General features: G+C 39.7%; 1 protein-coding gene across 1 annotated transcript in view; it reads left to right on the forward strand.

Moving 5' to 3' along the window:
* MAOA (monoamine oxidase A) overlaps window positions 1-20,750 on the forward strand; it is a 63,050-nt gene that overhangs the window by 30,246 nt on the left and 12,054 nt on the right. Inside the window, exons 4-9 of the mRNA XM_003418017.4 lie at window positions 8,922-9,026; window positions 9,765-9,856; window positions 11,325-11,466; window positions 14,010-14,159; window positions 14,455-14,614; window positions 15,418-15,514. Coding sequence (XP_003418065.3) covers window positions 8,922-9,026; window positions 9,765-9,856; window positions 11,325-11,466; window positions 14,010-14,159; window positions 14,455-14,614; window positions 15,418-15,514 — 746 coding nt within the window. The remainder of the gene's footprint in view (window positions 1-8,921; window positions 9,027-9,764; window positions 9,857-11,324; window positions 11,467-14,009; window positions 14,160-14,454; window positions 14,615-15,417; window positions 15,515-20,750) is intronic.

Below are 20,750 nucleotides of genomic sequence, written 5' to 3' on the forward strand. Positions count from 1 at the left end.
ACTGCTGAGTCCCTCTCTCTAAGAGTAGGTCCACACCATCCCTAGTAGTACTGTTCCTAAGAAAAAGCATAGCTTCCAGCTTTCCTGAGAGGAGACCTACTCAACTTCTAGCCTATTTTTCTTTCACAAAAATACAAATATGGCTGAACTGCTCATAACCTACTGGAGAAAGGCATCCCATGGCATTGAACTTGGTAGCCCAAGGCTCCTTTCTTAACCTCTGGAACCTTTGCCATTGCTTGACCACGAATATCACACTGGTAATAATAATAAATCATAATTATGGAACACAGGATGTGGCAGGCTTGGTCCCTTTCTTCCCCTGCACTTTGGACAATAAATAACACGTTTATATCATGACCACAGTTGTTCATCCCTCAGGGTCAGCACCATTCCTTTAGTAATGATGATGATAGCTATCCTTTACTGAGCTCCTGTTACATTCCAGGGAAACCCTAGTGGCATAGTGGTTAAGTGCTATGGCTGCTAACCAAAAGGTAGGCAGTTTGAATCCACCAGGCGCTCCTTGGAAACTCTTATCGGGCAGCTCTACTCTGACCTGTAGGTCACTATGAGTCAGAATTGACTCGATGGCAGCAGGGTTTTTTTTTTTTTCTAACACCATGGCCTTCACCTCCATTAGCTCATTTAACCCTCATAAGAGACCCTACAAGACAGAACCTCACAGTAAGTAAGGGTTAGAGGCCAAGTAACCTGCCTAGGCTAGTAAGGCCACTGAGCTGGAATTCAGGTCAAGGCCTTTCCACTTTTCCGTGCTGTTTGTTGCTGTGCCCAATTCCAGTGCTGGGGACTTTGGTGCAGCTGTGGACTCTAGGAGGCTCTTACAGCTGTTGCTTGTCCTGGTCCCCTTTGGGGCTTTCTTCTTAGGGTATCCTCTGTCCCTGTGTGCAGTGCTGGAGATCATTTCATTTTGTCCTTTTTTCTGCAAGCCTGAAAGAGCAGTGTAATTACGTGCTATAATGTGATCACTGTGTCTTGGTTATTGTGTTATGGATGTAGTAACTGTACAACTGCCATTTAAGTACCCGATGATGAATGTTTAAGCTTTATTTTAAATTTTAGTACTTACAAATAACCGCTTAAGATGCTAAACATTATCCTTTTCATTATATTTCATTAAAGTATGATCTCCTGTAAGGAAAAGATGGAGAATAAACCACCCTCTCACATTAAACCACCCTCTCACACACTTTACCCTTCCAAAGAACACATATTTTCACCCAAGGTAAGACAACAAGGTTAAGGCAAAAAAGTAGTGGGTCAGTTAGAGGTTAGTTTACCTGAATGAGTGCCTCAGTTTTGCTAGTGTGTCTGATAAATCATGTCATTTCTGTAATGAGAAATACTCAGTGTAGTGAATGTTTTATGATGGCTAAGAAACCGTAGAGGCATTGGTGATTCAGTGGTAGGATTCTCCCTTTTCATGCGGGAGCCCTGGGTTAGATTACCAGTCAACACACCTCATGTGCAGCCACCACCCGTCTGTCAGTGGAGGCTTGTGTGTTGCTATGATGCTGAACATGTTTCAGCAGAGCTTCCTGACTAAGACATACTAGGAAGAAAGGCCTGGCAATCTATTTCCAAAAATCAGCCAGTGAAAACTCTGTGGATCACAGCTGTCTGATCTGCAGCTGATCATGGGGGTGGGGAAGAACCTAACAGCCTTTGTTTTGTTGTGCATGGGGTCCCTGTGCGTTGGGGGCCAGCTTAACAAGAGCTAACAGCAACTACAACAGGAAACTGTAAAGGAGGGAGGCCAGAATAAAGCGGGAAGATAGATATTCAGTTAAACAAATATTCCAGGCAAGACTACTAATAACTGTTAGTAAAACATTTGAAATATATATATACATCTTATTTAAAAATATCTCAACACTCGCCATTCTATCCATTTCAAGGAAAATACACTCCAAAATGATAGTATATTGTGTTAATAATGCACATTGCCTTTGTGACACTCTTTGCATTGTCTAGTGTCAACCCTGACTTCCGTAACCTAATACAGTGCGTTCTTTTCTGTAAATAATACTGAAATGAACTGTGCAAATCACCAGCAGGTTGCCATTGTTTTGTTAAACCATGCTGTGTTCTTTGTGATCCAGACTGCCCCAGTTCTCAAGTTTTTCAAATTGTTTCTTCTGTCAGCAGTCAGTAGTGCATCTAATTTCATTTTTCTAGGCTTGGCATAGTGCTTAAGCGCTCAGCTCCTAACCAATAATGGTCAGCAGTTCGAACCCACCAGCCTTTCCAAGGGAGAAAGATGTGGCAGTCTGCTTCTGTAAAGATTTACAGCCTTGGAAACCCCGTATAGAGTAGCAATGAGTCAGAATTGACTCAATGGCAATGAGTTTTGGCTTAGGATTTCTTTTAATATTCACCAAAGAACTGTTCTTTACCTTTGCTAGATTGTGTTTATAATGCACATTTTGACATGGCAATATGGAATTACAAACCTGAGCCTCTTAGCCAAGCCCTGGGGGTACACTTTTAGTGGTGTTTCCCATCCCATCCCTTCTCCAAGAGAGTACTGCCTGTCTGCTTCTTTCATAGACAGTTTACAATATTATGCTAAATTCATTCATCTGTTAAATAAGTATTTCCTGAGCATTTACTGTATACCAGATATTATTCCATACTAGAGATAGAGTGGTAAATAAATGGTTAAAGTTTCTATTCTCATGGAGCTTACAATCTAAAGGCAGAAGACAGGTCAACAACGGCAATAAATAATATTATGCTTCATAGATCTTGTGAATAGAATCCTCATTCTAATTCTGGTTTAGTCATTCCTGGCTGTTCTTATAGAATAGGCCTTTGGTTTTACAGCAAACAAGTTTTACAAATGTTGTGAATTTGATGTGGCTTCATTTGGGAGATTATATTGGGTCTGTGAAATTAATATAATTTAATCATGTTTGTCCTTAACCTAAAAGGTGGATTTTAAGTGCTACCAGCTAGATATATTTAAAACATTCTCTTCATCAATTCTTTTCCTTGGGGTGGTGTAGGGGATGCAAATGGACTTGAATGCTTGTTGGACTGATTTATATGTTGCATCGGTAAATAAGATGATCCATCATTAAATTTGTTTTATGAGTGAGTTTCATTGCGTTTTAGAGACTTCTTGTTAAATCTTGTAGCGGCATCTTGGAGAGGAAGGAGGAAATGCTTGATTCTTTTTTTTTTTTGCTATTCATGGGTTCCGCCAGATTGTAATAAATAATGCAGGTAGGGTGAGGGGTGTGGAGAAGGAGGACACTGCCAGAGATGGAGCAAGGCATTTCCCAGGAGCTGCTTTTGAAGGAGAAATATACATATTCATGTATTCTCACTTTCTCCGTTTTTCACATACTCTCTAAATAAAAATAGAAAGGAGAAATATATGCCACATGTTTGTTTTCAGAGAAAGGCATGATAAGGATTTATTTAAAAGAACATAGGCTTTCCTGATAGTAACAGCTAAGCAACCAATTTTTCCTAGTGTTGGTTCCTTTCTTCCCACAGCCATTTACTCCATGTTTCTATGCCAACGGGTGAAATCAGAGGCTTTTCAGAATACGTTTTTGGAATACTAAGTAAGCTTTGTTGTTGTTGCTAAGAGGTGACCTTTATTTTAGCTAGTAGGCCATGTTGAAAACAGGGGATGTATTTGTTGTTTGTGTTGCTGCTTGCCAGCTGACCCCTTTTTTATAATCAATTATTTCTTTTGGATAGGGAAATTTGTTTATTTTTAGGCTTATTTTAACACCTTTTCCATACCAACTCATGAAAGGCATTTACTTTGTTTTCTGTGAAAGTTGTATTTTCACTTTCAACCCCTCTCAGTAGGAAACTCAGGAACTCAAAGGTGCCAAGCCCCTGTGGGGATGTTGTGTGTAGTGTCTCTTATCCCTGTTCTTTAAGCACCTAAGTGCATCCCTTCCTAACTCCATGCTGTTAATGTTGCTTGCCATCCGTAGTACGCCTATACATGTTTTACCTCATTTGAGCTTCCCAATTATGAGATAATGAGCATTATTTTCCCATTTTACAGATGAGAAAACTGAGGCTCAGAGAGTTTAGGAGCCAAAGTGAGGCTTTCCAGCTCAGAGCCCAGTATTGTCTGGGTTACAACCATGGGGAGAAACTCAACTTTTGAATCTCCTCTTCTTCTTTGTTTCAAACTTTCGCATTCCAATCCCCGGTAATATCAATGCACCTTGATTGCATGTTTGATCAATTTCAGACTGCAGAAGTTGGTAAAAATCTTCAATTTCTTCATCTTTGGTTGGTGCATACATTTGAATAATAATTGTATTAACTGGTCTTCCTTGTAGGCATATGGATATTGTCCTATCACTGACAGCATTTAAAACTTCAGGATAGGTCTTGAAATGTTCTTTTTGACGATGAATGCAACACCATTCCTCTTCAAGTTGTCATTCCTGGCATAGTAGACCATATGATTGTCTGATTCAAAATGACCAATAGCAGTCCATTTCAGCTCACTAATGTCTAGGATATTGATGTTTATGCATTCCATTTCATTTTTGACAATTTCCAATTTTTCTTGATTCATACTTCCTACATTCCACGTTCTGATTATTAACGGATGTTTGCAGCTCTTTCTTCTCATTTTGAGTTGTGCCACATCAGCAGATGAAGGTTCTGAAAGCTTGACTCCGTCCATGTCATCAAGGTCGACTCTACTTTGAATAGGCAGCTCTACCCCAGTCGTATTTTGAGTACCTTCCAACCCGGGGGGCCCATCTTCTGGCACTATATCAGACAGTGTTCCGCTGCTATTCATAAGGTTTTCACTGGCTAATTTTTTTCGAAGTAGATTGCCAGGTTCTTCTTCCTAGTCTGTCTTAGTCTAGAAGCCCAGCTGAAACCTGCCCACCCTGGGTGACCCTGCTGGTATTTGAAATATCAGTGGCATAACTTCCAGCATCACAGCCACACACAAGCAACCACAGTATGACAAACTTACAGGGGAGTGGTGGGCTTATCTTATAGGTCCAACAAGAAAGAATGATGTGGGAGCAATAAACTCTCATCTCCTGTCAATAGTCTGCTATTATGAATATTGGTAGATTTTTTTTAAAGATGTGGTTTCTCAAAAGGACTTTAGTATTTTGGGCACAATTCCAAGGACATCGTGTTCTGCTTCACATCAACAATTTCTGCAGTATCAAAGGCACTGTCATTTAAAGATTAGAGAATGGGCCATTTGGGAAGGGTTAGGTTTCAGGGTATAGGCACACAATGAACTCGACCTTTATTCAGATTCCTTATGCTTTTCTTTTTTAAGAGCTGCAGGCATGTGGGAGTATTTCTAGAGCTCCTGCTTGCTGACAGGTGGTTTAGGATTGAGAACTTGCCGAAACCTTTGTGAGGAAACTGTAGAATCGCATTTAAGAGACTGAGAGAGTCCTGGTCTCAAGCAGTTCTCATTCAGCCTAGGGACATTAGGAATTCACACTCACACAAAGTAGTCCTGAGTTGTCTAGCCTAGAAGTAAGCCATGGAGGAAATAAGATCTTCTGGGTGCTTGTGAGGAAGGAATAGGTCATGTAGGTGCCTGTCTTAGTTTCCTAGGGCTGCTGTAACAAAGCGCCACAAACTGGGTGGTTTATAAAAAGAGAAATTCGCCTTGCAGTTCTGGAGGCTAGGAGTCCAAAACCAGGGTATCAGCTGTTTTGATTCCTTCTGAGGGCTCTCAGGGAGAATGTGTTCTATGCTGCTCTCCTGGCTTCTGGTGAGGGCCAGAGATCCTTGGCATTCCTTGACTTGTAGATCACTCTATGGTCACATGACCATCCTCCCTCTGTGTCTCTTCTCTTTTATAAGGAAACCACTCAGATTGGATTAGCACCTACCCTACTCTAATATGACCTCATATTAACTGATAACACCTTCAAAGACCCTATTTCCAAACATGGCCACTTTCACAGGTACCTGGGGTTAGGCTTTCAACATATCTTTTGGGGGGTATACTATTCAATCCATAATAGTGCCAGTTCCCCACATCCATACATTTTTTTTCCAGCAGTTTTAGGTTTTCTGTGGAATGAGAGCAGAGAAGCCAGAAAATAAGGGTGAAAGGAATTAATGAGATCCCTTTATCTATTTGGTACCTCTGTCAGTAGGAAAAAAAATGTGAGAGCAGGTCTTTGTGGTCTTCTTTTAAAATATTCTATGACTTATATTCCTAAAAAGCTTGTCAGCTCTCCTGTCTCCCTGAACTCTTTACTTCTCCTTCCCCTCTGTGTGTTTATCAAGGCCCAGATCATTAGAACGTTACATGAAATCATAGGTCTTTAGGACATTATATGAAGTCATACTCAGGTTGGCATTTTCCTGTGAAGAACTGCATTAGGGAATATGAGACACATATTGTTGAATTACATTTATAATACTTTTCTCAATGTCCCCAACTTTTAATAAGATAATTTTTTCGATGCAAATAATACTTTTGTATGAGACCATTAGTTGAGTAAAAACACATTTTACAGAGAAAAATGTAGATTTTTTTTCAGATTTCAGTGAAGAATTATAACAAGAACGAGCTGTTTTAAAAGGTTGCCACTGAGCTATTACTTAAGCCTAGCCTCTCCCTTCTCCATAGCTGTTTTTGTGTTCTGTGTAAACTGTCTCTGCCCATTTCAGAACAGAACAGTTTTAGCATTTTCCAAAGTTGGTCATGTTTCCCCAGCAGTCATCTCATACCCCGGCACGTCTTAAGTCTATTTTTACTCCTTAGAAACATAAAAAGATGCATGTGAAAGATGTATAAGTTTCACATTTCAAAGTTTTCTTTGTTTTAGTTGGAGAGTTTAAGATGATCTCTAAAACAAACACATCTCAGCATCCTGCCAGCCCTATAAAAGGCAGGAAAGCTTAATGTTTAAAAGCAACGGCTTTTAGAGCAGGATATTTTTGTTCTACTATTTACTAGCTGGTGTCCCCGGGCTTTAGTTTGCTCATTTATAAAACAGGAGTAATAACAGTGCTTGCCTCCACAGGGTTGGAGTGAGCATTACATGAGATAATGCATATGAAGAACTTAGACCAGTGCCAGGCATGGAGCAAGATCTCAGTGAATGGTAGTGATAATGGTGGTGATTGATGGTAGTGGTGATGATGATAAAGGATTTGGAGTCTTGAACAGTTGTATTAGAGCATAGCGTTTTCAGATGAGAAATCAGATCACATAATCTGCCAAGGTTATTTGAATTTGCTACTGTGGGAGGGAAAATGACTTCTTTGTCACTTAATGGCTCCCATAGATTCTTACTGTGTAGGCGTGGGTGTGTGTGTGCACATTCATACATGCTGTTATGTCATGTGTCCCTGGCTTGATGGTCAGGAGTTTTGCTTTAGCCCCTCTCCCCCAACCCCCTTTTTTTAATCCAACATGACTCTTAATATTATGCAGTGCTCACAGTAGAGTAAGCTTTCTACACATATTTATTCAATTAAGAAATCAAATTTTCATGCAAAATTATATTAGTAGATTTACTAGATGTTTATAAGACCTTTTAAAGGTTTACAAAGAAGTTTTATTTTTAAAGCAAAGGAATTAAATTAGCAAATAAGGCCTTAGAAACTACCTAGACCTGGTCTCTTTTCCTAAGGATTCACCCACCACCCCTACCCCTGCTTTTGCTTAGCACAGTGCCTGTTACACAACTGAAATGAAGTAAGTGCTCACTAATAATTAGCTGTCTATGAGTTAGAGTTCTTAGTATCAAGCAACATAAATCAGCTTGGGCTAAGAAGAGGAAAATTATTGAAAGGATGTCAGAGAGCCCACAGAATTGACGTGAGGCTGAAGGACCATACTTAAGAATGGACAGAGACTAGGAGAGCTCTGAGCAGCTAGGGGCAAGAATCACAGCCATGGCCTTTGTAGCAGGAAGAAGCTGCTCACCATGCTGCCACCAGGAAGAGGAGCTCACAGTCATCTTTCTTCTATCCTTGGGTGACCCACTTCTGGGTTAGAGTTTTCTGAGAATGTGTGATTGGCCAAGCTCAGATCACAGGCTCACAGCCTGGCTGTACCAGTAGCTGAAGTGGGGGAAGAGGGGTAGGAGGATTTGGTTGGCCCCTCACCTTCTGTAATGGGAGATGGTACCCAGAAACATCCTACCTACATGGCTGTACAAAGAGGAGGAGGAAAGGCAGTTTCCCCAAAAGAACCAGGATACCACTAAGAAAGGGCGATGGATGCTGGGGAGTCAAAAATGGCAAATATCCATTGTTCTGTGTTTCTAATATTTTTATTTCTGGCATAGTCCGTAGTCTAGCCAGTCTTTATTTAGCCAGTGTGAACTTTAAAACACAGTCACAGATGTTCCACTTTGCCATTCATGTCCTGTATGTGGTCTAAAGATAGTCCTCTACATTATCATCTTGCTTTCTCCTGGGAACATTCTTCAGAGAGATTCGATAGGAACTCAGGAGTTGAGAATATTGTAGCATCTGTATTAGATACTAGGATGACCTACCTTTATTCTTTTTCTAAGTAGAGGTAAGTTCAAAGCTATTATTTCCTCTAAATTAAAAGGGACTAACTTTTTTTTTTTAACTGCAGTTCAGATCCACCAAGTGCTGCTTTGAAACGCTATGAGACAGCTCTACTCTGTCCTATAGGGTCACTATGAGTCAGATTCAACTCAACAGCAATGGGTGTGGCATGGTATAACATGACACTGGGGAAATTCTGCTAATCTTACTGAAATTTAGGGCATGTATAAATAAAATATTTTCACTTTCCCTCAGAAGTGATGCCTCTGACACAGTAGAAGATCCTGTTACTTTGAAAATCTTTGGTTGGTTGGCTTTTGGTTTTAGAATGCCATCCAAATTTAAACTGTTGTCCATTTCAGTGTATTCCCATTGCTTTTATGTTCTAGGGGAAAACTTATCCATTTCGGGGTGCCTTTCCTCCAGTGTGGAACCCGATTGCATATCTGGATTACAACAATCTGTGGCGGACAATGGATAACATGGGGAAGGAGGTAAAATGCGTATTCAGCTTGCACATGACCCGTTACTGAAATAACAGTAACAGCTGCTTAATATGCTTCTACAGTGGAGGGAATATTGCTGTGGGCATTGATATATGTCATTTCTTATGCTCACAACAATTCTGCAAGTATTACCACTTTGCAGATAAGGAAAATGAAGTGCCAAGAGGTTATGTAATTTACCCAAAACCACACAGTAATGGAACTGGGATTCAAAATCATATATCTATTTGATACAAATGTGTGTGTGCTTCACCTGCATACCATTTAGAATTTATGTGAAGTATTTTCGCCAGGTATTTGTACTTACAGTCTTCTTATCCATGCATGATTGTACTTAGATAGAAAAAGAGAGGAAGACTTGCTTTTCCAAAGCTTTTTTACTTAGTTTCAGTCTCTATAATGTTGCTGTCTTTAACTTGAATCAGGGACCTAAAATAGGGGTTAGCTTTTAAAATAATAATCAATGTCATTAATATTATTTTTTATTTATATATAAGTATGTAGACATTTTATATAATTACATAATAAGTATTATTATTGGCAACAGTTTTAAGGTATAGAACCCAGGGAGCTACCCTCCCCCACCATCTATAAATAGAAGTCCATGCCAATCACACTTTCCAACATAGACACATAGAAACTGGTTTTCAGAGGTTCTCATGAGGGCCTCTCTGAGGGGCAGTGGACGGTCATCACACATGAATGCGGGACCTTCTTTCTCTGCAGATTCCAGCTGATGCACCCTGGGATGCCCCACACGCCGAAAAGTGGGACAAGATGACAATGAAAGATCTCATCGATAAAATCTGCTGGACAAAGTAGACGGGGCTATTTAAAGTTTACTTTTTGTCTTCCTTTCCTATCATATCTGTATTGAGCTGTAGTGTTCGTCTTAGTAACTTATAAGAAAAAAAGGGAAAACTTAATGCTCTTGTAGTTAGTAACAACTTTGAAGGCACTGTAGATACTTAAGAGGAGGTTTGAGCATAAAATGGATCTGTCTGCAACTTAGAAATAAAAGTAGGTGAATGAAGTAGAACTTTCAATGAAAGGGTTATATGATCTGCAATAAAATGAGTAATTGTATACTCATAAAAACATCAGCTATAGAAACAGTTTAGAAAGAGATTTAAAAAGTAATTCTAGATAGATGTAGAAAAATACGAAATTGGAGGAAAGCTAGTCTGTATTAATTTAAAAATGTAAACTACATGATGTTTTAAATTAGAATCCATGTTATTAGTTTAGTTACTTACAGTTTATTCATTGAGTCAGCATGTATTTCTTTTGTGCCTGCTATATGCAGGCACTGAGGGCCAGTGGTGAACTTGTTGGGCATGGCCCCCTCTTTCATGCAATTGATATTCTTCTAGCAGGTGAGACTGATGTTGAACACATAATTAACTAATGCTAGGATATTGCCCGCAACAAGGGGAACCCGACCTGGTGTGCATAAAGGAAGGTTCCCTTGACAAAGCCATCATTACGTTGAAACCTAAAGAGTTAGAGTTAGTCAACTAAGCACTAAGGCACAGTGGCTGGGGAAGACAGGGAAGGGCGGATGGTGTGGGAGGGTGATACCTTCCAGGCAGAGAGAACTTTATTCTCTCTGCCTGGAATAGGGTACAGCTTATACAAACGCCCTGAAATAGGAAGGAAATTGGCATGTTTTAGCGACTGAATGGACGGTATACTTGCACCACAGAAATGATGTGAGCAAGTGGTGTAAGGGGAGGCTGGAGGATTGGGCAGAAGGTGCAAGATTTATTGGCCACATCTAAGATATTGACCTTTTTCCATAGGAAGCCACTGAAGGATTTTAAGCGGAGGACTGATGAGTTTTGCACTTTGAAAAGACGTCTTTGGTTGTAGTGTGGAGAAGGATACAAGAGGGGATGTAGGATGACCAGTTAGGAGCCATCATTGTTGCAGTGCAGATGAGGCACAGTAGTAGCCTGAACTCAGGGCAATGGAGATGGAGAGGAGAGTATGAGTGTTAAAATGAGTGGGAGTAAATATCCCGAATGACCACAGACAACCATATTGCTCTCTTAGACTGCACTGGGAATAGCAGATTTGGAGGTAGCCCATAACTTCTTAAAAGCAAGGGAAAACTGTATTATCTCCAAGAGTTAAAAAATGCATTCCTTCAGAAACTGAGCCCATGAGCTTTTTTCAAAGGCAATAGAAATACTCTAAACGTATAAACTTGTGTTTCTAAAACATATGATCCTGTTAAGCATGTATGTATTTGTGCCTGACTTCCCATTCTTGTTCTGTGAACAGGACGGCTAGGCAGTTTGCTTATCTCTTCGTGAACATCAATGTGACCTCCGAGCCCCATGAAGTCTCTGCCTTGTGGTTCTTGTGGTACGTGAAGCAGTGCGGGGGCACCACTCGAATCTTCTCGATTACCAACGGGGGCCAGGTACGAAGTGTTCATGCTGAAATTCTAACTTAATTTGTAATCTTGCCCTCACCCCAAGCAGTACTTTAATAATTGCTTCAGTATTTTGAAACACAAATAATTAACAGCTTGAAATGCTCTCAAAAAACCTTTCTGAAAAAAAAAAAAAGCTTTATCAATTCATTTTCTTGAAAATAAGTTTACAGCTAAAGAATGTTTGATTTAGAATTAATTAGGTTTTGGGAATTAAGTTATTTACTTTAGGTAGTACGTAATAAGTTAGCCTATTTATGTAGGGGAAGCTCAATTCCTAAAATAAACCAATTCCCTCTAAATTCTAGTACTTTTAAGATTATTACATTTAAGGCATCTCTGTTTCAGATATAAGGCTTTTGTCCCATTTTTTTTTTCTCAGAGTTATTCTTTTAGGTTATCTGTTGTAGAATGGAAGTAATTGGCCTTCCTTCTAATTCACACTTAAATGAATTAACCACTCTTTCAATAGTTGATTCTATATTTTGGATTTGTAACTTTTACTGCCACTTGCTTTTATGTGGCTTCCATACCACTTCCATTACTAATGATTGAGCTCATTTGGTCAGCAAAGCCAGTGGACTTTGGCTGGACACCCAGCAAAGCAACAGTGAAGCCAGAATCCTAATTTCCCGATTTGCCAGATTCTGAAATTCTTTGTTTTGAGGCTGTCCCTTACCCAGAGAGAGTGGGTGTATCTTTTCTAGGAGTATTTTGTCTGCGTGGGATAAGATTTAATTAGTAGCAGTTTATTTACGCTCTGCTTTGTTCTCTGTATCCCGGAATTCCAAGTGTATATAATGCAAGGTCTAAAGTCTCCACTAAGTGGACTCACTATTCCTTTCCTTAGGAGATCTCCAGAAGCCCCCCAGTTGTTCTTGTGGCCCCAAGGTTTATTGGCCATTTGGCCCTTACCCAAATGCAGGACAGTTGCATTCTCTTTATTGTGCCTGTACTTACAGGCAGAAATTCTACATTGTACCTTTTAACTTATAGTTTACTTTCTGAGGCATCTTGACTGGTATTTGGTATTTGTAGCCTTCATTTGGAGTCCTTGAGTGGCAAAACAGTTATGCACTCAACTATTAACTGAAAGGTTAGTGGTTCAAACCCATCCAGAGGCACCTCAGAAGAAAGGCCTGGCAATCTGCTTCCAAAAGATGACAGCCTTGAAAACCCCATGGAGCACATATGGGGGTCACCATGAGTTGGAATTGATTCAATGGCTACTGGGCTTTTTTGTTTTTATCCTTTATTCAGAGTGGCTGGAATACTTCCAGCCAAAACCTACTTGACCTTTTGGAAAGCACAGTTCAGATTACAAATCTCAAACCATTATCATATCTTTATAAATAATTTGGATTTACCTTTTAATAATTTTATTCAACAAACACTAGACACAAGGGGGTAGTCAATGAACAAGATAGAAATAATTCATGGTCTTTCCACTATACCAAAATCTAAAGTAACTCTTGGAAAACATAGGTCACATTGTAAATTAAATGATTCTAGTTTCTTGAGGAAGAACAAATGGTGAATTTAAGTTTGAACTGTTTTAGGAATGATTTTATGAAGAACCTTGATGGTGTCATTAAAACAATAACCAGTAATAAAGGTATCTTCTCATGCAAGGTTGTCAGGGGAGCATGATTGTGGTACCTACTTGTCAAATGTTGGGATGTGCCTCAGTCTATCTACATGCTTTCCTTACCTTTCAAAAAATCTTCTACAACAGGCTAAAAATATTCCCCCATTCTTCCAAAATGCACTGTATTAAGGCCCTACCTTCTTAGATTAATTTGGAACTGTATCCATGGTGAGTGTAGCAGATCACAGTGGGGCAGAGCACTCATGGTCTTAGAGGACTACTCAAGAGAACCAATTCACAGTATCTGAAGGGACAAGCAGGCACTTAGCCTTCACTCCTCTGCCTCTGCAGTGAAACTCCTAGACATTTTTGTACAAGAGTACTTGAGATCTGAGATTCCTTTCTAGAACATCATTTGGTGATGACTAGTAGAGTCGACTCTCCCTGAGAACACCCTGAACTGTTATCTTAGAGTAGCATTGTGTATAATATGGTACTGTCTCCATCTTTACCTTCCTAGACAACCATAGCCCATGGCTATGAGAAGATAAGGATAGTCAGAAACTGCATCCCCTGGGAGAAGTGCAGCACTCTCCCTTTTCACAGGCCTCCCTCCATGCACCACACTCCTGGGCATTCAAAGCGCAAGGCTTGTTGCTATTGTCATTTGGTTAGGTGCCACTGGCAATGGTATAGGTGAACTTTTCCTCTGGTTCTATAATTTTATAAACTAGCGATGGCTTTTCATTGCTGGAAGCCATGCAGAGAATGATAATTGAAGTGCCTTGGCCAACTCTGCCTCTGTACTAATGAAGAATCCAACAGTTAAGTTTGCAGAGAGTGGAGGTGCCTTTCTGGAGATTGTTCTGAGCAGTGGCAAATATTATGATTTTCCTTTCTTGGGCTTCAATAAATTTACTTTCCTTCTTGCCTCCTCCTGTAGGAACGGAAGTTTGTGGGCGGATCTGGTCAGGTGAGCGAGCGGATAATGGATCTTCTTGGGGAACGAGTGAAGCTGAGGTGCCCTGTCAGCTCTATTGACCAGTCGGGCGAAAATATCATCGTAGAGACGTTAAATCATGAAGTCTACGAGGTAACTTAATTTAGTTAAAAGTATATATTGAATAGGCATTGTGTCTTCTAACAGCTTTTAACCAAATAGAATCCAAGCAGTGGCAGAATTACTGCTGGCCTGTTTCTGACTCAGTCTTCCAGTTATCACCCTCAGTTGACTTGCCATGTTCTGTTTTGTTTACCGACAGTTGTCTCATCTTGTATGTTATTGCTGCTCCGCGTCATTCCAAATGATAAGAATATTTCAGCCCTTCTTCAAAGACTCACAGTTTGAAGTGTTTTTTTTTTTTTGTGTGTGTGTCTGTGTATTTTAGTGCAGATACGTAATTAGTGCCATCCCGCCACCCTTGACTTCTAAGATCCACTTCAGACCGGAACTTCCATCAGAAAGAAACCAATTAATTCAGCGTCTTCCGATGGGGTCTATCATTAAGTGCATGATGTATTACAGGGAAGCCTTTTGGAAGAAGAAGGGTAGGCTGCTCTTGTTCATATTTAAACTGTATTACATGCAGGAAACACACTCTTTAAGAACATTGTGTCAAGCACTGAAAAGAAAAAGATAAGTGTTTTCAAATTGGTAAAGAGAAAGGGTCAGAAATCTTAGTCCGTTGATTTCCTCATAACTCCTTGCAACACAAAATGATCCCAAGACCACATGTTGGCAATGGGGAGAAGGAAGAGATCACCCCTACCGCAGGGCCTCCATTACCCTGGCTCCTCACTTACGTCCTGCCACTTACTCTTCATGAACAAAGTGAGACAAAGGGGCACAGTGGAAATAGAAAAAAAGTCTTTTCATGTAAAATGGTGACAGTAATACCTACTGTGCAGAGTGTTACAAGCAGTAAATGAGACAAAGACTGGGACATAGTAGACTCTCAGGATACAGGGGATACTGTTAATAAGCCTTCTGTTCATGTTCACGGGATTCCTTCCTACCACACATTCCATGGGTGGAGGCAATTCCCTTTGACATATCCCCTCTCTTTTCCCATGTATTCCAGAACTCGAGAGCCATCGTATCATTTTTCTCATGTATTGGTCATCAGCCCTTTATGTAAAGATCACAGACATGGATCATTTTCCATGTGTGTGGGTGAATAGACATCCTTGTATAATGAGTGTGTGCTTAATAGGAAATAACTTTTGGGTTGGAGGAAAAAGTTTAAGATTTGCCTTCTTCATAGCAAAATTGTGTGTGTGTGTGTGTGTGTTTACCCTTAAATCTCTGAAGAGGTTGGTCTCATTCTACTATTGATTTTCTCCTGGCTAAGATTACTGTGGCTGCATGATCATTGAAGATGAAGAAGCCCCAATATCAATAACCCTGGATGACACCAAACCAGATGGATCGCTGCCTGCCATCATGGGGTATGTGAGAATTGGGCACTTTGCATTTTCCAAATTATGTTGGGGTACTGGTGTGGGTGCTGGCAGAGAATACTTTTTTGGCATCAAGCTAAAGCAATGACACAACAACCTTATAAAATATATCATATTTTCATGTACTAAAGTGCAGTAATGTTTTATATGTGACACAGGAATCCTAGGAAACTTTACTAAAATGAACACCATTTCCCCCCATAAACTTACATGTCGAGGATAGAGTAAAAAAGCATCTAGACAGGCAGTATCGTAGACAACCCTGCTTAGAGGCAGAATGTCCACAATCATTCTGGAATGAGAACTGACTGTTTTATCCTGTAAAACCTTCAGAATTTAGGGTTTCTAGGCTTTATCCTTTTCTCCATTGCAAACATCTGCTAAATAGCAAATGGTAGATCCACTGAGAGATAAGATGGATGGCTGGTTAGGAGTCACACTTCTAAGTCAAGCCAGGCCTGAGTGGATGGCACTTTTTCCATTAGGTCACTATGCAGCTCTCCTTGACCAGCATTGCGTTCCTTCCCCTCTGTCTGAAGTGCAGGCTGGTCTAGGGCATAGTTCTGTTTATGGAGGGGGAGAGCTCTATCCCTTTCCTCCCATCTCTGTCCTTTGGGGATTAGGGATCCATAGAAGGAAGTGAGACCGTCACAAAAGAATTGCTAAGCAGTGACACAGCCTCCCAGTTGCCCTGCCTTTTTAGCCCCCCTCAAAAACCATACAAATAAAGGGGCTATTTGTTCTCCATAACGCCACAAAAGAGCACAGCTTCTGTAGCAGGCAAGTGACTTGAGGCGGTCAGTAGTTTTTTCCTCCACCCCTGGGAAATGCATACCTCATGTCTTTTTCAGGGGCAGAGGGTAAGTTGAGCTCATGAGCATTGAATTACTGAAGGAAAATTACAAGCACAAAGTAGCAGACCCATGTCTCAAGGGACTTACAAAGCAGCTGTGACACTGCTATGCTAACAAGACATTCTGTAACCACGTCTCTAGCTATAAAATGTAGGAAATAACACCAGCCTGCCTGCAAAGACTTACAACATAATGACCATAGAAACAACACATCCTTTTCACCTCTAAACCCATTGGGCAAGAAAGGATACAGGTTGCTTTGGCATTTTGACACCACCTACTTTATGCCAAAGGGAAGCAGGAGATTGAGGTTTAAGTTTTCAGAAAATATCAGTCAAGACCAATGTAACTATGGATGGAAGAACATTGATGTTCTTCTTGTCCTGGGAATTAGATAATAGTGGTACCTGCCTTTCTGTTCTTTGTTTGGCTTTATAACTAGGACATTGTATAGCAGAACCCTTCCAGATAGATATTAATGGCATTATTTAGGTAGTTCCTAGAAGGAGCCCTGGTGGCACAGTGGTTAAGAGCTCGGCTGCTAACCCCCACCCCTCCCCCAAAAAAGCTCAGCAGTTCGAATCCACCAGCTGCTCCTTGGAAACCTTATGAGGCAGTCTACTCTGTCCTGTAGGGTCACTATGAGTCAGAATCAACTCAGTGGCAATGCTTTTTTTTTTTTTTGGTAGAAAGAAATATTCTTATCTATTTTATATGGACAAATGCCTCCACCCTGCTCTTTGCTCTTTATGAAAGCCTTGAAGATAAAAAAAAAAAAAATAGGGATGGTAATTGCCCAGCACTGTGTTTGTGATAACCAGCACCTTTTGGAAACTGTAAAGGACCTTGTACTTTAGAACTGTAACATGTACCCAACACAAAAGCCAGTGTGTGAATTTCCTCAATAAAACACCAAAGATAGTTAAAGAATATTTGTCCATATAGTTACATAAAAGAGGTTATATCATTTGTGATTTGAGATTTGACAGAAATAGCCAGACTTTTGAAAAAGGAGCTGTAAAAACCATGCAAGATGAGTTGACTAAAAAGGTTTCCAGATGAAGTATTTTAGTCTTTCATCATATGTTCGTTTTCATTTAAACACTGAATAAATCTAAAATTAGTAATTCTTGCAAAAACCAAAATTTGACTAAAATCGTTAATAGCAAGCTGTAACATATGTTATATTAGGCAAAATTATGAGTATATCCCATAAAGTTCAGTAATTCAGAATTTCTTAAATCAGTAATCTGCAGCTTCCTCTGAAATACTGTTCTCTGGATTAGCACACATACCTTTTGTATCTTTGCCTCCCAGGATTCTTTCAAATAGTAGTCCTAAAGGAATTACCAATTGAATTGAGGAACAGTTAATTGGGGCAGGAAGGGAAGTATCCATTTTCAGCCCTTGTATTTTAAGTCCTGATGTACTTGTCTTTCTTGCCTAAAACAAAATTAATACAATTTTAAAACTTTTTTTTGATGGAAAACAATTTCATTGTCTGTTAGCTTATTTGGATTTTTTGAAAGCTTTCTAGTAACAGTATAATTAAGGACTTCATGTCACTATTCAATTCTTTAAAATATACATGCAATTAGTGATATCAGTGTAGAAGAGTCTCTGAAACTTCCTTTTGAATGTAGAGTAGCTAAAGCAAATGGAAAAAATGATGATGTAAAAAAGAGCCGAAGAAAAGATTTCAAAGGGTGGCTCAGGAAGACAAAGTAAAGTATTATAATGAACTGTGCAGAGACCTGGAGTTAGAAAACCAAAAGGGAAAGAACACTGTCAGCATTTCTCAAGCTGAAAGAACTGAAGAAAAAAAAAATTCAAACTTCTAGTTGCAATATTGAAGGAATTGATGGCAAAATATTGAACAGCACAGGAAGCATCATAAGAAGATGGAAAGAATGCACAGAGTCACTGTACCAAAAAGAATAGTCAACTTTCAACCATTTCAGGAGAGTAAATAAGAATAACCTCTGACTACTCAAAACCATGCAGGCAAGAAGGCAATGGGATGACATATATAAAGCCCTGAAGGAAAAAAATTTCTTGCCAAGAATTATATACCCAACAAAACTGTCTCTCATATATGATGGCAAAATTAGAGCATTTCCAGATAAACAGAAGTTTAGGGGATTTGTAAAAACCAAACCAAAATTACAAGAAACACTAAAGAGAGTCCTCTGATTAGACAATCAATAACATCAGATAACAACCCAAGACTAGAACACAGGACAGAACAAGCAGATACCAGCCCAGACAGGGAAGTAAAAAAAATAAAGCTAAAACACTGAAAATAGGGAAACAGAGAAGTTGATATGTAAAAGATGACAACATTAAAACAAAAAAAGGAACTAAATAATGTACTCACAGAACTTTTATATAGAGAGGAAGTCAAGGTGTTATAAAGAAATAAAAGATTGGCTTAAACTTAGAAAAATAGAGGTAAATACTAAGGTAACCACAAAGGAAACTAACAATCCTACACATCAAAAGAAAAAAGAAAAAATAAAGACTCAGCAAATATAAAATCAACAACGATGAAAATACATAAAGAAAAATGACTCAGCACAGAAAATTAAGTGGAACAAAGAAACCATCAACAGCATGCACACACACACAAAACATTAGAATGATAGCACTAAACTCATACCTATTAATAATTATGCTGAATGTAAATGGACTAAATGCACCAATAAAGAGACAGAGAGTGGCAGAATGGATTAAAAAACACAATCCTTCTATACGTTGCTTACAAGAGACATGCCTTAGACTCAAAGACACAAACAAAAACTCAAAGAATGGAAATATGTATATATCAAGGAAACAATAAAAAAAAGAGCAGGAGTGGCAATATTAATCTCTGACAAAATAGACTTTAAGGCAAAATCCACCACAAAGGATAAGGAAGGACACTATATAATGGTTAGAGGGTCAGTACTCCAGGAGGACATAACCATAATAAATATTTACACACCCAGCGACAGGGCTCCAAAATACATAAACTCTAAAAGCATTGAAGAGAGAGATAGACAGCTCCACAATAATAGTGAGAGACTTCAGTATACTACTTTCAGTGAAGGACAGAACATCCAAAATGAAGAACACCAAAGACGCAAGGAAAATGTTAGCCCAAGAGACAAAAGGTCCACATAAACCAGAGACTCCATCAGCCTGAGACTGGAAGAACTAGATGGTGCCTGGCTACCACCAGTGACTGCCTTGTCAAGGAACACAACAGAGAGTCCCTGACAGAGCAGGAAAAAAGTGTGTTGCAGAATTAAAATTCACATAAAAAGACCAGACTTAATTGTCTGACTGTGACCAGAGGAACCCCAGAAGACATGACCCCCTGGACTCTCTGTTAATCTAGACTAAAACCATTCCAGAAGTCAACTCTTCAGACAAAGACTAGACTGGACTATAAAACATAGTAGTCGTAAAGAATGTACTTCTTAGTTCAAGTAGATATATGAGACTAAATGGGCAGCTCCTGTCCAGAGGTGGGATGAGAAGGCAGAGAGGGACAGGAGCTGGTTGAATGGACACAGAAAAGGCTGGGTGGAAAAGGGGAGTGTGCTGTCACATTTATATGGATTGCAGCTAGGATTATATAACAATATGTATATAAATTTTGTATGAGAAATTAACTTGAGCTGTAAACTTTCACCTAAAGCACAATGAAAAAAACAGGGGAGTGGATATCAGAGGATGTATTGCGTTGGGCAAATCTGCCGCAGAAGACCTCTCTAAAATATTAGGAAGCAAAGATGTCACCTTGAAGACTAAGGTGTGCCTGACCCAAGCCATGATATTTTCAATTGTCTCATATGCATGCAAAAGCTGGACAGTGAATAAGGAAGACCGAAGAAGAATTGACGCCTCTGAAGTATGGCGTTGGTGGAGAATATTGAATATACCATGGACTGCCAGAAGAAAGAACAAATCTGTCTTGGAAGAAGTACAACCAGAATATTCCTTAGAAGTGAGGATGGCAAGACTTCACCTCGAGTACTTTGGACTTGTTATCAGAAGGGACCAGTCCCTGGGAAGGACATCATGTTTGGTAAAGTAGAGGGTTAGCAAAAAAGAGGAAGACCCTCAACAAGATGGATTGACACAGTGGCTGCAACAATGAGCCCAGGCATAACAACATTTGTGAGGATGGTGCAGGACCGGGTAGCGTTTTCATTCTATTGTAAAAAAAAAAAAACCCCACTGCTGTCGAGTCAATTCCGACTCATAGCGACCCTATAGGACAGAGTAGAACTGCCCCATAGAGTTTCCAAGGAGCGCCTGGCGGATTTGAACTGCTGACCTCTTGGTTAGCAGCCGTGGCACTCTTTTGTACACAGGGTTTTTAT

Source organism: Loxodonta africana, chromosome X (genome assembly GCF_030014295.1).
Source record: "Loxodonta africana isolate mLoxAfr1 chromosome X, mLoxAfr1.hap2, whole genome shotgun sequence".
NCBI lineage: Eukaryota > Metazoa > Chordata > Mammalia > Proboscidea > Elephantidae > Loxodonta > Loxodonta africana.